The 17,898-nt window shown below is 43.6% G+C and overlaps 1 protein-coding gene across 1 annotated transcript in view; it reads right to left on the bottom strand.

Moving 5' to 3' along the window:
- The window catches only part of BPTF (bromodomain PHD finger transcription factor), a 122,461-nt gene that overhangs the window by 99,442 nt on the left and 5,121 nt on the right, over positions 1–17,898 (bottom strand). Inside the window, exon 3 of the mRNA XM_015423639.1 lies at positions 9,273–9,517. Within this exon, the coding sequence (XP_015279125.1) occupies positions 9,273–9,517 (245 nt within the window). The remainder of the gene's footprint in view (positions 1–9,272; positions 9,518–17,898) is intronic.

The raw sequence follows: 17,898 nt of genomic DNA, 5'->3' as shown, positions 1-17,898 counted from the left end.
TTCACTATTTCATAAGATTAAGAACCACAAATGGGTGTCATTGTGAACACATTGCAGCTTCAAAGTTGTAATTAATGTTTTTTTCAGTAAATTACTCCTAAGGATTTATGAGAGAGTACATATAGGTAGAGATGTGAAGGCCCGGGAAAAAAAACCCGGAAAAATTCAGGGGAAAAAGCGGTTTTTTTCCTGAAGCCTTTTTGTTTTTTCCTGAAAAATTGAAAAAAGAAAAGGAAAAAAAATTGATTATGGAACGTTTTAGGACAAGCAAGTCCTAGGTTACAAACTGAACTCTCCAATGCAAGAACAAGATGCATTTCTTCCTTTAGGAAGTGCGATTGTCAGAAGAAAATAAAAAAGTTTGTTTTGTTTTTGCATGTGGGTAGGTATTCTGTAATAATTGTTTGGATACACTATATTTTTAATATAGAGCCCTGAGCCTCTGGGGAGGGCGGGATAAAAATGTGAATAATAAATAAATATAAATAATAATATGCTAGTTGTGATAATTTCATGCCAAGTAAAAATGTCCATAGTCATATTTTATGTTCCTAAAGTAACAGAATGACTTTCAAACTAGAAAAGACAAAAGAAATGCTAATGTAGCATTTTTTCCAATTTTTCCGAAAATTTCCATTTCCCCCCGAAAAAAACCAGAAAAAACCCAGGTTTTTTTCCGAGCTTCAAAATTTCCGAAAATTTTACATCTCTACATATAGGTTCAAAGCCATGAGATTGGACCTGAAGGTTCCATAGGATGAAGGACATCTCTGAACATAACCCAGTTCACAATTATAAGACAACATAGGAATGTTATTTGCAGGCGTAAAGTTTGCCTGGATTATGATACACATTTAAACTATCTTTTGCTGAAGCTGCTCTATATATTATAAAACATACAGACTAAGTGATATTCTGCACACAGAATGGGACTTCCCTCCTCCTTTGCACTGCAACCTCTTGAAATCTCAAAAAAACACAGAGGTTAGAGAACCCTCTGGAATGACATGGGGCTTGCCAGAGAAAATTTGAGCTGAAGGGGAGAATCAGCAGAAACAGGAGTCTCTCTCTTTGTACAATTGGAAGCACCTTCTGCTCACACAAGAAGCTCTCTAGATTCAAGCCACTACTCTAATGATAAGAAGCACAAACAAGCTCTCTCAGAGAAGGTTTGAGGTTACAATCATCTGGATTTGCAAGTGTCTTGCATTTCCCAGCTGTGTTGCTCCTGCAGAGTCCAAAGAGGAACATGCATGGGAAGAGACCTGCAAGCACCTCTGAAGTTCAAAAAATAAAATAAAAAATCCCTGTGCAACTCCCCTTCGGCACTGCAGCAGTAGCACAACTAGGCGCTTCCACATCTAAGTTGCTACAGATGCCATAACATCCAAAACCTTTCTGGAGGTTGAAAAATTAAAACTGAGTCACAGTAAATACAGAACAATTGGATTTCTTTTTTTACATTCAAAAGAGGAAAGAGTCTGGGCAAACTGGCATGGTGCACACATATGATTCCTTCAGTCCTTTGTTTTCTTGCAGAAGGGGTGTGCCTGGAGCTCTCTGAAAATGCTGCTTCAGCAGAGCAGGCAAGGTATGAAATGAGGATTTGCACCTCACCAGAACAGCCCTGCAAGATCATCATGCACAGCCCTGCTTGTGGAGTGGAAGGAAGGAGGACTATGGACTAACTTGCTCTAGGACACCATTATTGTCAGAAAAACCAGATTTATGTTTTATTTCACTCCATTAAATTTTCTGACCTTGTCATGTATTAACATGCCCGATTTTCCTTATGTGGAGATTAACACACACATACATACAACTACTCTTTCAATTAGTTATTCGTAATCTTATTTTCAGAAAAGGTTTCATAAACCACCAACAAAGTGCTTCAATAAGAATGGCCAGCATTTGGGCACTGGACAATTTCTAGGCACCAATTCACTTGGGTATCTAAATACTGGTTCCTAAAACCTGGCTGCAGTGTCGCACTATACAAGAACTTAACCCAGACAGGAAAGGACTCTCTCTAGGACCCAGCAGAGTTGCAGCCACAGAAAGAGATCTTCAAATCCAGCTGCTCTTTAATCTGTTGCTTCTTTCCTACATCTATAAGGGCACCCAGTCTCTTCCTGCAAGCTGTGCAAACCCAACTGCTGTGCTGAAGCCTGGCTGGTGTGAAGGAGAGGAGGTGGGGATGGTGAGAGGAGCAGATACTGGAGCCACAGATACTGTAGATGTGGCATAGTGGGGCAATAGGCCTGCTTTCAACCTCCACCCTTTAATTTTAATAAGAAAAACAAGCACAGTTCCTTACAAAAAGGTAAGGGAAAATGGGCAAATAGTTTTTTCTCCCAAATGTTTCACAAGAGATGGGGAAAGAGAAGCTGAAAGACAGCTCAGGAGCTGGCTCTTAATCAGGAAAATCCCCTGCTCGCTGAGCTCACTCTTCTACAGTGCCTTCCATAACCATTTCTGCTTTACTGTTTTTCTTCTTCCTAATTTACTTATTTTGTTCCCTCCTAAATGTCAGCTGTGACAAGTTAGAGTAGTAGACAGAAAACCTGAGCAAGACCTACACTTTAGAATGCTCTCTTTGCTTGAGGTGAGGAATTGAGGGAGGGAGGGAGGGAAATAAGAAAAATGACAGCGTAGTCTGCTTCAAATCTTTTGAAATCACTAATAGAAACCTCATTGCTGCAACTAGATTGCAGGAAAGACTGCAAACAAGTAAAGGAGTACTATGAGCAAGTTCAGAATGGTTTTAGTAATCACACAGCTACCTACCTAAAATTATGGAATGAGTTTCTGCATATCAGGGGGTGATCTGCAATCGGGTACTACTCTGGAATCTCCCATTTTAAGTAATTAAAGCACTGATCAATAGCAAACTCCCCATCCAACACAGTTTTGAATCCTACCTTACAACCTACAACCCCTTTTGAAAAGAAGAATACAGGCAGAGCTAAATCAGCAAAAGGCTCACAGGATGGTACACAAATCACAAATCACCCCTGGATGCCTGATCACATGCCGCAGCTTCACATTAGCATCACAAACCTAATTTTTACACTTGGTGTTTTCAGTGTGTAACAATTTCATAGCAGCACACTAGTTTCTGTATAAATGCCAGCCTTTTAAAGCATCGAAATCCCCAAGAAATCACGGGGAAAACATGCAAAATTATTTCCCAAAGAATACATACAACAGTGAAGACTGAAGAAAGTATTATTAGGTGGTCCATTTATTGATTTGGGTGCATTCTGCTTTAGTTTTTGTATCTTAGGTCTTTGTATCTTATGTATTTTGTTGGCCATCTCATGTTTAATGATTGCTGTTATTGATGTTTTTATACTTAGTTCCCTTAATTTGTAAACCACTACATGCGAAGCAGGATGGAAATCTTCACATTAACAAATAATATCCCGGCCACCCTAACCCTCCCAGCCCAACTGAAAGCCTGAGTTCTTCTCAGATGCTCCACTGATACAGGAGTTCAGAACTGCATATTTCCAATTCTTCATTGTAGTTATTCCTCCATTTGATAACTCTAAATGCACAGGATTGCAGCCCTAGTCTATTTTTAATTCCTTTCACAATATGCACTCTCATAGCACAGTCTTATGCATGGACGATTCCTGTTCTGCAGAAATATATTAAACCTCTTTGGCTCTTGCTAGTAAACCTCAGCCCTCTGCAGAAATGTGCCTGTATGGTGAATGACCGCTGCCAAAGTCTTAAGAAACCTTAAGAAAAATCAGCATGAAGTATATCTTTTATGGTAGACACACATACACACAACATTTTTAAAACAGTGCATTTCGAGTAAGGGGCTGATACTGGCTCCAAATTTTGCAGAAGGAGCTCAAATCTGAACCCAGGCCTGGTAAGAAATATCTGAAAATAAACCGCAGTATAGAATTAAATTGTTTTAACTACAATACTGCGTGCAATTTCTAAATTGATCTTGCAGACTTGTACTGTCCAGGTCCCTACCACGAAAACGAAACTCCAGTAAGTTTAACAGCAAGCAACTAAGAATCTTGTATTAGAGACATACAAAAGTTCATTAGACATGGAAAACAGGAAATGAACATTAGTGTCTGTACAGTTGTTAGAAATGTAACACCATCTGTCAATATTAGAGGCGCTTACAGTTCACCAAATTGTTGTTCCAATGCACTGAAACAAACGGGAGTTAAAAACAATGGCTGCCTCACTGCTTCCTGGCCTAAGATTCCAACTAACTTTGCAGCATATCCCAGCACGTCTAAGTGGCATTTAAAACTCTACCATGACACCCCTATTGCAGATGACAGAGTGCACGACAGGGGGCTTTAACACTTTGACCTCACATTTACTCAACCAGGCTACGATAACAAACATAGGAAGAGTTTACTGGTACCACTTGTCTCCACAGTAAAGGGCCCGTACTGGTACACTCCTCAGAATACTAATGCCTAACAGGTATCTCTTCTTTACTCTTCCAACTCGGAATTCACAGACATTGCATTCCACAAGACGAAGCAGGAGAAGAAATGTTCCATGCCTCAATGTTTAACTGCTGCCAATGTCTACCACGACTCCCCCCGCATTCAATATACAGCTACTGTGTACTGGCTGAACAATCGTTCCTCCCTTAGCAATTGCTAGCAGTGTTGCCCACACAGGGAGACAAGGCAAGTATGCACAGTCCAGAAGGGGGTGGCTTCCCTTTGAAATATACCAGCAAGTGCATCACTGTGATATCAGTGCAATGTCTGGCACACTTACAAGTGGGAACAAAACTATATTTCTGGGTGACCATCAGCCACCCCAATCATTGCTTCTGCTGGCCAGACACTCATGATACCTTTTGCCTTGAAGTATCACAGCTCCATGAAACAAACCCAGCAGAAACTGCAAGCAGAGTTTCAGTGCAACTGCCTACAAGGGACGGGTAAGTACTGGCTTGGTGATTACACCGTTCCTCAACAGGGGAATCCTACACTGTGAGAACCCCAGAAGGATGGGGGACTAGAGCAGAACCACGTGCAGATGGCTTAAGCCCACTTGCTGTCTGCTGTTACTGCTGAACGCTACTTAGTGCTATCCTTGTATCTTTTTTGGTTCTCTGCAAACACACTTCTAATGCGGAAGAGGGCATGATGGACCCTATTGACAGTGCAATGTTACCCACCTTATTAGGTGCCAACATAATTAAAGATGTAAAATTGCTGAAAATTTTTGAAACTACGGAACAAAAAATAAAACTTGGGGAAAATCGAAATATATGCAGTACTTATCTCCTGCACCACTGCAAACTGTTTCACAGTAATTGGCTTTCAAGCAGCAAAGAAACTTCTCTAGAACAAGAGAATTAGCTACCCCACTTATCTGACTTGCTTTAGGAACCCTAGTTCTGATTATGTTCATTACCTGGTTTTTTCCACAGCTCTGAACCCACCTCTTCTTCTGACGGCATTCAAAACCCCAAGTCCCATTTTCCACAGGTATGCTTTGCCCCAGTGAATTACTGTGGAGATGACAGAGATGCCCTCTGTGAAGGATGCTTTATCATGTCTTCTTTTTGCTAGGCAAAAAGCTTCATTTTCTCCTAGAGGCATTATTCCTTCAGCAGCACTCAGAACCTTCTCTGGCAGAAACTATGGGTTTTCCCCTAAAGACTTCCTCTCCCAAATGAGCTGTGGAAGTGGCCTAGTGATATGCTTGGACTCTTCATCCTTCCTTCCTTTGTTGTCCACCTGTCAAAAAGGGTACTTGTTTGCAGGAGTTTTGGAACACCACCTACAGAGATCCCAGGAGTACAGGACACGTTTGTGGGCACCCTACAGTCCTCAGCACAGCTGAAGATGCTGAATTCCCTTTGTTGCCTCCCTTTCTCTGTTTTGTGGGTGGGGCAAGGAACTGTGACATCATGGAAGCACATTAGTGTTGCTGTGCACTCATTGGCTTCTTTCACATAGGTCATATATGGGTGTTGTCAGCAATGTGCTAAAGTATAGGTACTCACCCATAACATTCCCAGTCTGCCTGTCTCTGCATGTTTCAGCGTGGCAACTCTGATTTTTCCATCAACTTCTGTGTTTCCCATACCCCCTATTGCCTAAGGCATGTTCTGCCGTGGGCTCAGGTTTTCAATGGGTTTTTTCAATAGCTGCTCCATGTCTCTGGAACAGCCTCCCAGAAGAGGTCAGGGAGGCTTCTACCCTCCTAGGCTATTTGGAAGAGATTTTGGGGCATACCCAAGCCCAGACAAAGGTGGAATACCCAGCTGGTTAGAGGCATAAATTGATTTAGTTTTATTAAACTGTTATTGTTTTTACATTGTTGTTACCTGCCTGGGTCCTGGGATGACTGGGAGAAAGTTGGGCATATAAATATTTTAAGTAAATATCCCCGGTTCAATTTTCCGAATAGACAGGACAAAAATTTTGGCTTCCAGTATAAATTACTAAATCTTAAGTATGATAGTTTAAAAAACAATTTAATTTGAAGGGTGACTTAAAACTCACAGTAGGTTAATTTATTCAGTCTTCCATTCTTGCACACTCATTAGCAAAGAACCCATGTCACAATTGTTAAGCATTTACTGCGAACACAAATGCTTCACAAAATTCTAACCTTCTATGAGAGTTGCTAGCCAGAAACTAGCTTTAAAAAGCAAAGGAATGCTTGAATGTACTTTTAGATGTCATATTTCAACCTCCAAATCATAGTTAGGTCAGGAGTGTCCTGCTGGTTTGCACAGTCCTTTGCTCTTTTCCCAAGTCTTCAAACTTCATATTGCTGTTAAACCTGATTATAGCAACACCAGCGTTTTTGCTAACCAGTTGTTTGAAACTCTGGTTTGCACTGATGCTTCTTCAACATCATTATGGTCACACTGTTTCACCATGTTTTGCTCCAAAACAGAAGGGAGTGGGAATTTGCAAGCAAAGGGAAAGGGAGGGACAGCACCTGCAAACCACTTGCTACGGCTAGAAGAACACTGCACTAAACCATTCTTGTACAGTGCTCATCATAACAATGTGAACATTTACCGAACAAAATAAATTCTCCCAGTGTTCCACAAGTCATCAGTTAGTGTGTTTGACTCGCAATAAGGGGAAAAAATGACTTGGAAGCAATATCAGATTCATTATCACCAAAACAGAATATTTTAATTTTTGCATATTCCTAAACCATACACATTTAAGTGTGTAACAGAGACCAAAGTAACCTGTTGGAGACCTCTGCTATCCTGCAATCCCAGGCAATGAATTCTGTCACTCAAACCACACAATACTTCAATGCCTCAAAAATGCTAATCAAAAGAAGGGAACAGAAGAGGAAATCAGAAAATAACTACAGATATCTACTCATTCACAACCCACCAGTGGGCACTGTAACAATAAGAAAACCCTAACCACACCTGTTGAAAGGAAGAATCAGTCACAAAAAAAGTGTAACACAAAGCTGGCTGGCTGTTAGTCACTAAGCCATACTGAATACCTTGAACAAATTTAAATACCTTGAATAAACTTTTTAAAAAACTGACACTATCCCTTTATATATGAGAAGCTTCTCTTTTTATTGTTAGCTGTTTATGCCATCAATGATGTAATATCATGTTAAATAACTTGCATGCCAATAAGAAGTAGCTCTAAATTAGTAGAAATGGTAATAGGCAAAACAGAATTTGGACTGAAATTGTATTACAATCAAGCTAAAAATATATTACCAAAGTCAGCAGCCGTAACACTTGTTGTTATAAAGGTGCTGAACTGGGACTCATCCTGAATCAAAATTCTACTCAAGCACGCAGATATAGGTAAATATTATTAGTGCTACAAAACAGCACTAAGGAGTTCATGCTGAAGGGTCAACCACATTAAGCTGACAGAATGGAGAACACTATAGCCATACTAAGCTTTACAGTAAACTCTCATATAAAATGGATTAATTTACAGCAGTAGAATTCTCTTAGCCGGAACAACTTCAGCAACCAATAAACTTCAGTACATCAAAGCCTGCCCCAATGAACTTCACAATTAATGTTAACACAAAAAAATGTTAAAAGCCTTTTGAAGATGAGATGCAAGTAAGAAAATGCACCTTGTTTGGTAAATTTCACACAGTCACTGTGATATTAAACATATCCTGCAAAATGCAAACTGTACTGCCAATTAACTTTCCTCCAAAAAGTGTGCAACTATTAAAGCTCTTACCTGACTTCTCAGCAATTCAACTGTCAATATTTAGGTCCCAATCCTGATACTTACCTGTTTGTTTAAACACGTAGCTATGACAGTTGCCACATGTTTGCTTTCACACCAACTCAGCAAAATTAAGCACAACAGATGTAATATGTTGTACAAATTGAAATGTTTACTTTTTTTAATTAAATGATAATTCGCACACCAACTCAGCAAAATTAAGCACAACACCAGATGTAATATGTTGTACAAATTGAAATATTTACTTTTTTTTAATTAAATGATAATTCATTAGACATCATACTACAATTAAAACCCTAAACCAGGCAGCGACAGCAACGTCTAAAAAGTTGAGATTTCTTGTCTCAAAAGATGTTCTGAAATTACTAGGAAGAATTCTGCCTCCTAAAAACACAGCAGCACTCTGAAGAAACAGACAAACAGGCTCATTTGAATATTAAGTTTTTCAGAAAAGTGGTTGAAATAAAAATTAAGAAACCCAAACAAACCTTCCAAGAAAACTATATTTATTTGATTTTTAAATTAGTATAAAAAGCATAAAAAATTGAGTGAAGTAACCAAATAACCATTTATCTAAATATCTTTCATTAAAATTTAATAACTCCATATCTGCTTCCAAAAAAAAAAGTTGTTTATGACCACCCTATTTCTTATTTCTGGAATCCCAAACTGATGCTCCAGAGGAGTAATTAGAAGCGCTTTTTTTTTTCCCCCGGTGAGCATCACTTTCCCTCAAGTAGGGCAGGATGCTTCCCTACCGTACTGCACTGCGAGGACCTTGTTCTATTTTTATTTCTCCGTGTTTGTGGGCGGACCCCCCCCTTACTCTGCCGTACGCATCCCTGCTGCTGCGCTTCAAACATCGCCTAATTTCTTCACCTCTCCCTCTGCCCCGACCTCCTCCTCCTCCCCATGGCCACAAACACCCCTTTCTCCCCGACAGGCATCTCCCTCCTTCCTCCCGAGGCCACGGGCACCTCTGCCCGAGCGGAGGGAAACGGGTGCGGGGCTCCCCCTCCGCCGCGAGCGCGAGTGCGCACCCCCTCCGTCTACCTGGGGTGCTGCTGTAGGTGCTGTGGCTCCTGAAGCTGCTCTCGGTGCAATAGCTGGCATCGTCCTCGTCCTCCATCTCCTCCGGGTAGTCCGAGTCGTCGTCGACCTCCTCGACGGCCACCGCCGCTTCCTCCTCTTCCTCGGAGTCGCGCTTCGGTCCCCCCTCTTCCTCTTCTTCGGACACCACGCTCTCCTCCTCCTCCTCCTCACTCTCGTGATCATCGTAGACCACTTTGCTGCTTCTCCTCCGGGAAGAGGCAGCCCTGCCTTGGCTGCTGCTGCTGCTCCGGCTGCCTCCGCCTTTTCCTCCCCCCGCCGCCGCCGCCGCCGCCGCCGCTCCAGCCCTGCCCCTGCCCCGACTGCTACTGCCTCCCCCACCAGGGGTGCTGCTGCTGCCGCCGCCGCCGCTGCCTCCCTTCCTCCTGCCGCCCCCTCTGGAGGAGGCGACGGAGGGAGCGGAGGCCTGGGCAGCCCCGACCCCCCTCTGCCTGGGCCCGGCAGCCCCAGCCGCCTGGGCCGAGGCCGCCCACCTGCCCCGGCTGCTGCCCCGTAGTCGGGACCTCAGCCCCCCGATGGGGCCTGGTGGGGCGGGGGGAGCCGGGGGGCTTGCCCGGAGAGGCTCGCGAGGGCACTCGGGTTCCGGGCAGGCGGCTGCGGGGGCGCTCCGCCCCGCGGTCAGAGTTCTGGCCCAGGCAGGGGGCGCCGCCGAGTAGCGAGGGCCGAGGGCTCAATCCGAATCGCCGGTGGCCCGCTCCGGATCGCCACCAGCCGCCATCTTGTTTCTTCGTCTCTGCCTCGGCTCGCTCCGCTCTGACTGGGGGAAGCGGCGGCAGGCCCTGAGCGCCTCACGTGACCAGCCTGCTTGGCCGAGGAGCGCAGCCAGAGGGCGCTGGCGGCCAGCTGTTGCGGTGCCTCCACCGCGGCTTCAGCGCGCCATCCTCGAGGTCTGGCACCCGCGGGGCTCTTTGCCACCCCTTCAGACGGCGTCCCGCACAACCAGCGTCAGACACCTGTTAATCCGCAGCGACGGGGCCAGTCCCCCCCCCCCTCAACACGCAGTTATTCCGCAGACCTTTCCCCCCCGTCAGTAAGCAGGATCCTAGCGCTCAGTTATATCACTTCACTGAAATTCTCTGTTACATCACTTCACTGAAATTCATACAGGTTTAAAACTGTGGGGTTCTAATACGAATTCAGATTTTTTAAAGTGGTCGGAACCGTGCGTGCAGCACCAGGCATTACTCTCCTATTGGTATCCTTACCCTTATGGACTTGGTCACATCCATAGCAGCACAGCAGGGCCCTGGCTTCCAGAGACACATTTAGGGAGTCCAGTGCTAGCTGTACTTTGTACAGCATAGCTAACCCTCAACTCCAGCTTAAGAAACAGCCGTTTCTCCACACATCTTGTATTTTTAAAAAACTGTGAAATTTTATGATCTCTCTACTGTAAAGGTAGGGTGTTGGGTGAAGATGAGAGAATGTGGCTTGCCAAAGGTGAGTTCACAGCAGAGGGGAGATTTGTCACAGGGACTACTGATCGTTAGCTTAGCTATTATGGTACACTAGTGAATATGTGTGTTCTCCCCCTGCCCACCTTCCTTTACAAGCAATTCATTGTGTCTAGGCTTTCCCCTTGATTGTGCACTCCTGAAAACAGGGCTTCATTTGAGCCAGGGACTCTCAGAGCAGGATTCGAAAGCAGTGCCTCACTGTGAAACATGCAAAGCAGTTATGGAGTACATTTCAGCATGTTCAGAGTACCTTGCCCTCTCTTAAGATTATTATAGGAGCTCAGTACAAAATATTTCATTGCTGGTTGCATATTGCAGGGAGAGATTATATACATAAAGCTGTTTGCAGATGTCCCAGGTGACACTCAATATGTAGTTTTCAGCTTGCCACATATTATTTTGAGTATTGTTTATATGCATGTCTGAAAGACCAAACTCCCCCCCCCCAATATCAATGTTCTATAGAGTGAAGCGTCCATTTATTTAAGCCCGTTCCCGCAATCAACAAGACGAACATTTCCATTTGTATATTGAACTTATCTGTTATGTTCTCATGACTTGTCACTTGATTTGGTTAGAGCTGCCAACTGACAAAATATATCAGTTTTAATTGATTGGCTATGCACGTTTATGAAGATTTGTTAATAAAGATGTTAACATTTTTTTTAAATCTAATGTCTGTTTTTAAACGGTGCCTGTGTGTGCTGCATTTAGAGACTTTCTTTCCTGTGTGGGCAATTCAGTTTGAAAGGTGGTGCCAGCAATTCCTGTTTTTGTAAGCATTTCAGTTTTTAAAAAAATAAGCCTGCATAATTAATTGGGGGCAGTTTGAAAATCAGTCACTTTAACTGTTAATGTAATAGTTGTGGGCCTAGATTTGACATAACACAGTAGATAAATGAGTTAAGGGTGGCCAAATTTTTCTAGCCTCTTATCAAAGAATCTAATGCTACAGACAACAATAGGGAAAACAAGTGTCCACACTTCACTGGCAAAGTCTCAGTGAATATTTCAGGTGGAGATCTTATTACCTTAATTATATGAAGAATCAGCTTCACAGCTTACCATAACACCCACAAGAAACAGTGAACTTCCATGGTGTTGCCAGAGCTCTTTGGGCTGTCATACTTCCCAAATCTAAAATGATAATCTATAACATTTTTTTCATCCTTACTCCACAGGGCTTATGAAGGTATATATGGTGCTTGATCCACCATTTTATTCTCACAACTCTTTATTTGGGGGGGGGGTGTTGTGCATGTGTGTGTGTGTGTATGTGTGTGCTTGCATGCCTGGAAGTCATGGTGACTTCTTGCTATGCCTAGTGGGGTTTGAACATTTTCAGAGGTGGCTTGATTGCCTGCTTCTGCATCCTGAGCCCTGTTATTCCTTGGAGGTCTCCCTTCCAATTACTTGCCAAGGTCGGCCCTATTTAGCTTCCGAGATCTGATTCACCTCCTAGGCTATCCAGGTCAGGGCTTTATTCTCACAACTCTTGAGGCAGGTTAGGCTAAGAGAGAATGACTGACTCAAGGTCACCCTATGAGATTCATAGCTGAGGGGAATTTGAACCCACCTCTTCCCTATCCTTGTGTATTGAGGAGTGCTTTACCTTCCAGACTTACCTCCCTTCCATATCTAATTAAGGTGTGATATAGGCCTGGTCTTCACATGCAGCCAAACAAGGTAATATATAATTTTGAGGGAGTTAGATAGGGCTATACCATTTCAAACTTCAGGCAGGAAAACTCATTTTTAATACCTGCCATGTAAATACTTCACACCCTGACCTGGATAGCCCAGGCTAGCCAGATCTCATGTGATCCTGGAAGCTAAGCATGGTTGGCCCCAGTTAATATTTGGATGGGAGACCATCAAGGAAGTCCAGGGTTGTTATGCAGTTAGGCAATGGCAAATCACCTCTGTTTGTCTCTTGCCTTGAAAACCCTACAGGGTCACTATAAGTTGGCTGCAACTTCATGGCATTTTCCACCACCAAATACTCCATCCAAATAAAAAAATGTAGCACATCAAGGAGAAAGATTTCAGCCTAGCCCTTTCCATGCTATGCTAGTTTTTCACTGTAAGAACTTTCAAAAAGGCAATCACCTGCAATCTGAAATAGAGCCGTCTGTTCTCCCACCTCAGCAGTCTGCCACATGTCCAGAGCAGGCCACACACTCTGCCTTTTCAGGCATAGGATGGGAAACTGCCAGGAAGGAAGGGGTGTCATTTTAAGAAGATTTTGCTTTCTAAGAGTGGTCCAAAATTTGAACAACTCTATAAACAGAATAACTGACATTTTGCAGTGTTAATGTATCATCCTGCTAGTGGCATGGGAAATAGCAATGAATTCATGTAAAGACATTTAACCCATACGAGAGACATTATTTCAGCATTAAAAAATTGGTGCTAAATATTAAAGGTCTGGAGGAATTGCTTGTCCATCAATCCTCAGGTCCAGAATCCAGATCCTTTCATCAATCATCTTCTCAGGCAACTTTCTGATGTCTTTTTTATTTTAGAGCAGTTGTGTATGCAACTAGTATAACAGCAAGTAGTAATTCAGGGGCAGGTAACAGTAGCTTCAGCAATAAGCATTTAATTGTGAATGCATATATGAAAAAACATGTGTTAAAAAGTATACAGGACTGCTTGTACGATCTCACTAAGATCCACCACATTATGTCGAATAATGTGCTCCATGGTAAAGAACATACCTGATAAACCTGAGAAGATGGTATTTGTATTGTATTGTTATTGTATTTGGGAGGGGGTCATAAAGAGAACAATGTTTTGTTCCGCTGTGCACGCTTTAGGTCAAGGGTCCCCAGCATGACGCCTGTGGGTGCCTGGATGCCCACTGACACCTTTACTGGCACCCGCCAAGTGTTTTTAAAATGTGGATGAGGCTAGGAGAGGATTTTGCCCAGGAGGGCTTCTGATTGCCTGTGCAGATTAAAAGACATACTGTTAAAGAGAGCTTCTTCCTGAAATATTTAGGAGTTACTATTAGAGATACCTATAATCTCGATCAGTGTCATTTTGCTGTTGGCTGCACCTTTTGCAGTTATTTTGTGATTGCCTCCATCTACTGCTGCAGCCATTTTGTCATTTTGCCTACCGTCCTATGTTAGAATTCCAAAGGGGCACGCAAACTCAAAAAGGTTGGGGATTCCTGGTTTAGGTAATATGACTTTTTGTTCTTTTCAAAATAAAAATAACACTGAGCATGTTAAGCTGAATTTGAAAAAGGCTTCATCATAGGCTATGTACCAGTTTATCACTCAGGTGATTTACAGACCTCCACATGCATGCAATTTCTGCCTGCCATATAAACCTGGTATCCCAAAGTGAAATATGTTAGCCCTACCAGCTGCAAATCCCTGTACGATAACCACAATCTCCCCTTATGCATCTGGCATTATAGCACATTTATTCCAAGTCTCCAATAATATGTTCCAGGCAGTCTTGCGTTTAAGAGATATGTGAACATAAGTTCACATGTTTGCAGAGGCGTGGCAACATAAAGATCCCCTTAGTTTCTTAAGAAATTAACTATTGCCTGCAGTTATACTTTTTGTATAATCTGTGTAATGTAGTAGATAAGAGTATGAAATCATGAATATACCATGTGGCTGTAAGCAAGCCACCACTTTTCAGTTCTAGTTCTCCACTACCATCATCAATACATCTAATTCAATCTCAACATGGCCCTATCTGTGGATACTTAAATTGTGAAACTGGGGCCATGGAAAGATAGGACAGATCAAGAAACCTTGGGGGGAAAAACAGGTTTGAAGAAAAATCTGAAATCTGAAAATGAAGAAATGGGGGATTAAAATAAAAAAATAATAGAAGTAGCACCTGTACCTTTAAGAAATGAATGCCCTCTCATTTGCTGTTGTAGCCATTGCTAGGCAACTACAACAGTATTGCCAGCCTGCAAACCTTGGTTTCTGTCAGTAAAAGGCAGAGGAAGGGAGCTGGGCCCTTTCCAGGGCTGTTTTGGCCTACAAGGGAAGACTCAGTACCAGACTCACCACTAATCACTGTGTGACTTCCCACCACAAGACTTGAACTACTCAATGAGGTCTGGCTGCTAGCTACTGTTCAATAGCCCCACCCCCCAAAAGCCTGTATGTGTACTGGTTAGAGTTTCAGACTAGGATCTGGGAGACCAAGATTTGAATCAGCACTCTGTTGTGGAAGCTCACTGGGTGACCTTGGCCTACTCCAATACTTAGCCTAATTTATCTCAAATGGTTGTTGTGAGGATAGAATGGAGGAATGATGCAAGTTGCTTTTGGTCCCCATTGTTAGGGTTGCCAAATCTGGATTGTCCGGGAGCGGGGGGCTCCCGGACTATCCCGGGTGTGTGTGCGCGCAGCATGCACATCACCTGGAAGTGACGTCGCACGCTGGGGGCGGGGCCACGCGATTTGAGGGGAAAACAAAACTCTTTGTTTTCCCCTCAAATCGCGTGGCCCTGCCCCCAGTGTGCGACGTCACTTCCGGGTGACGCGCATGCGGGGGTGGGGTTTTCCCCGGGCCCCGATTCCGGCGCGCCGGGAATCGGGGCTCCGAAACGGGGGATTCCCCGCCCCCGGCTGCATTTGGCAGCCCTACCCATTGTGGAGAATGCAAGATATAAAATAAGTAAATAATAAGTATAGCTAAAGATGGGAGGCATATAAAATGTAGGTGGGTGGGAAGGACAAAGGGAAGCAGGGAATGGTAAGGATATAGAGACTTCTATGAGGAAGAAAAGAGGAAATAGTGTGGGGAGGTACCCCTCACGAGTCCTTGTGCCTTGCCCACTGTGCAACTGGGCCCGACCTAGCCTGGGGGATGGCACTGCACACAGTATTTCCAGGGAGAGGCCGCCAAGTGGAGGGAAGGAGGGAAAGCTGAAGACTGGGGAGCAGATAAAGGTGGGTTGGCTGGTGGGTGAGAAGGGCAGAAGAAAGCAGGAAAAGAGAAGAAAATTGATTGGAACAAGCTTATAAATGCTATCTACTATTACTATCTTGAGCAGAGAGGGGGATTAGGGTACAGGATACACACCATGAGATTTGCATCCCCAGCCTAATTCCCCCATCCCAGGTTGCTCTAAACTTTTAAGAATTCTGACTGCTGGTGGGGGGCAAGCCTTGCCAAGATCTGATGAAAATTTTTTGATCCTAGTTAACAGCACTCCACCCAACCCTTGAAGTTATAAGGGAACAAGAACTAACAGTGCTGCAGAGCCTGTTTAATTCCTCCATACAGGGAGAGAGATACTCCCTCCCATGTTGCACCACCCTGGTTCACAGTTAGATGACCAACCGAACCTCAGCACAAATCAATCGCATTATCGGTATATCCTTCTAAAGTTTAGAAATAGGTGAATATAAAGCTCCTCATCTAGCTCTTGAGTTTGATAGTGATATGTTATTGTGTTACTGAGAGGAGAGATTTCCTAATCCTTCCTGTATTCTGATCCCACCTCCAGGGCAACCAACTTTGACTGAGGTAATACTGACCTAAGGATGGCTGACAATGTTATTTGAAGCAGTTGAATATATTGTACAGAAATGCTCGTGGTTCTTGCTATCCAGTAATGACTCTCTGCACTGACCTACATACAGTTCTGTTTCCTCCTCTGACTTTCACACTGACTACAATCGTTACGTGTAGACCACACACAAGCAAATTAAAGGGCGGTATCACCAGATTTTCAAACACACACACTGTACACTAAAAATTTCTTACCTAAACATGCATCAGACAAGATATTCACTTTACATAATGCAGAATGTCCAAATCTTGGACCAGCCTCACTGCAACCTATATTGAGAACATTGAAGACTCTTCCTGGTCACATAATATACAAGTATGTTCCACTGAAGCTATGGAGGAGCAGTCCTAAGCAAGCCTACTCTGAAATCCTATGTTATTCAGTGGAACTTAATTCCAGGAATTTCTTCTTCTTTTTTTAGTTCCAGCCTTGGACTTCTTTTGTTGTTCAATCGCACAGTCGAGTCCGACTCTTCGCAACCCCATGGACCACATCACACCAGCCCCCCCTTTCTTCCACTGTCCTCTGGAGTTTGCTTAATTTCATGTTCTTTGCATTGACAACACTGTCTAACCATCTCATCCTGGTTCAAGGCCGAGAGGGCTGTCTCTGGTTGCTTATCCAGCAGGGGGAAGAGTTGGGTGTTATCAGCATATTGCTAGCACACAACCCCAAACCTCCTGACAAGCTCTGCTAGAAGGTGCGCATGCACGCACACACACACACACACACTAAACAACATCGGGGACAAGATTGAACCCTATGGAACACCACAGTCCAATCCTCATATGGATATCCTTTTATCCCTGATGAAAATGCTCTGAAAGCCTCCCTGAAGGAACGAAGAAGACCAACTCAAGGCAGTACCCCATGCCCCCAATGGGGCCAGACAGTTGACCAGGACAAAATGGTCAACTGTGTGAAATGCTGCCAACAGATCTAATAAAACCAGCAGTGCATAACTGCCTTGGTCCAATTGAAGCCAGAGGTTGTCCACCAGAGCAGTAAGTGCTGTCTCAGCCCTGAAACCAGGCCTGAAGCTGGACTGGAAAAGGTCAAGTGTAGAGGTCTCATCCAGGAAAGCCTGGAGTTGCTCAGCCACTGCTCGGTCAATTACCTGTCCCAAGAATGGCAAATTTGATACAGGATGCTAATTGGCTAGGTCCTTTTTATCTAAGGAAGGCTTTTCCAGTAGTGGCCTAATTACAGCCTCCTTTAAGGAACTTTGGAAGCAACGCTGAGAGAGACAAATTAACAATGGACTAGATGCCCTGTATGACTCCTTCCAGCTCCATGATTCTACAACTGGGAAGTTTTGTGAAGATCAGTTTCCAGTTAGCAATCTGTCATCACTGTATTACCAGTTGAATGTTATACTTATTGTCAGGGGTCGTTTCGTAGAACAGCATTGGGAGCGGTGGCGCAGGCAGTATAACGCCTGCATTAACATCTACTCGAGCACCTGTTCGAGTCCCACCGTGGTCGAGGTGAGCTCTCGACCCTCTGTCCTAGCTCCCGCCCACCCAGCGGTTCGAAAGCCAAAGTAACTATC

The sequence above is a fragment of the Gekko japonicus genome, unplaced genomic scaffold (genome assembly GCF_001447785.1).
Source record: "Gekko japonicus isolate JY-2015 unplaced genomic scaffold, Gekko_japonicus_V1.1 scaffold33, whole genome shotgun sequence".
Classification (NCBI taxonomy): Eukaryota; Metazoa; Chordata; class Lepidosauria; order Squamata; family Gekkonidae; genus Gekko; species Gekko japonicus.
This window is presented reverse-complemented; position numbering and strand designations above follow the sequence as displayed.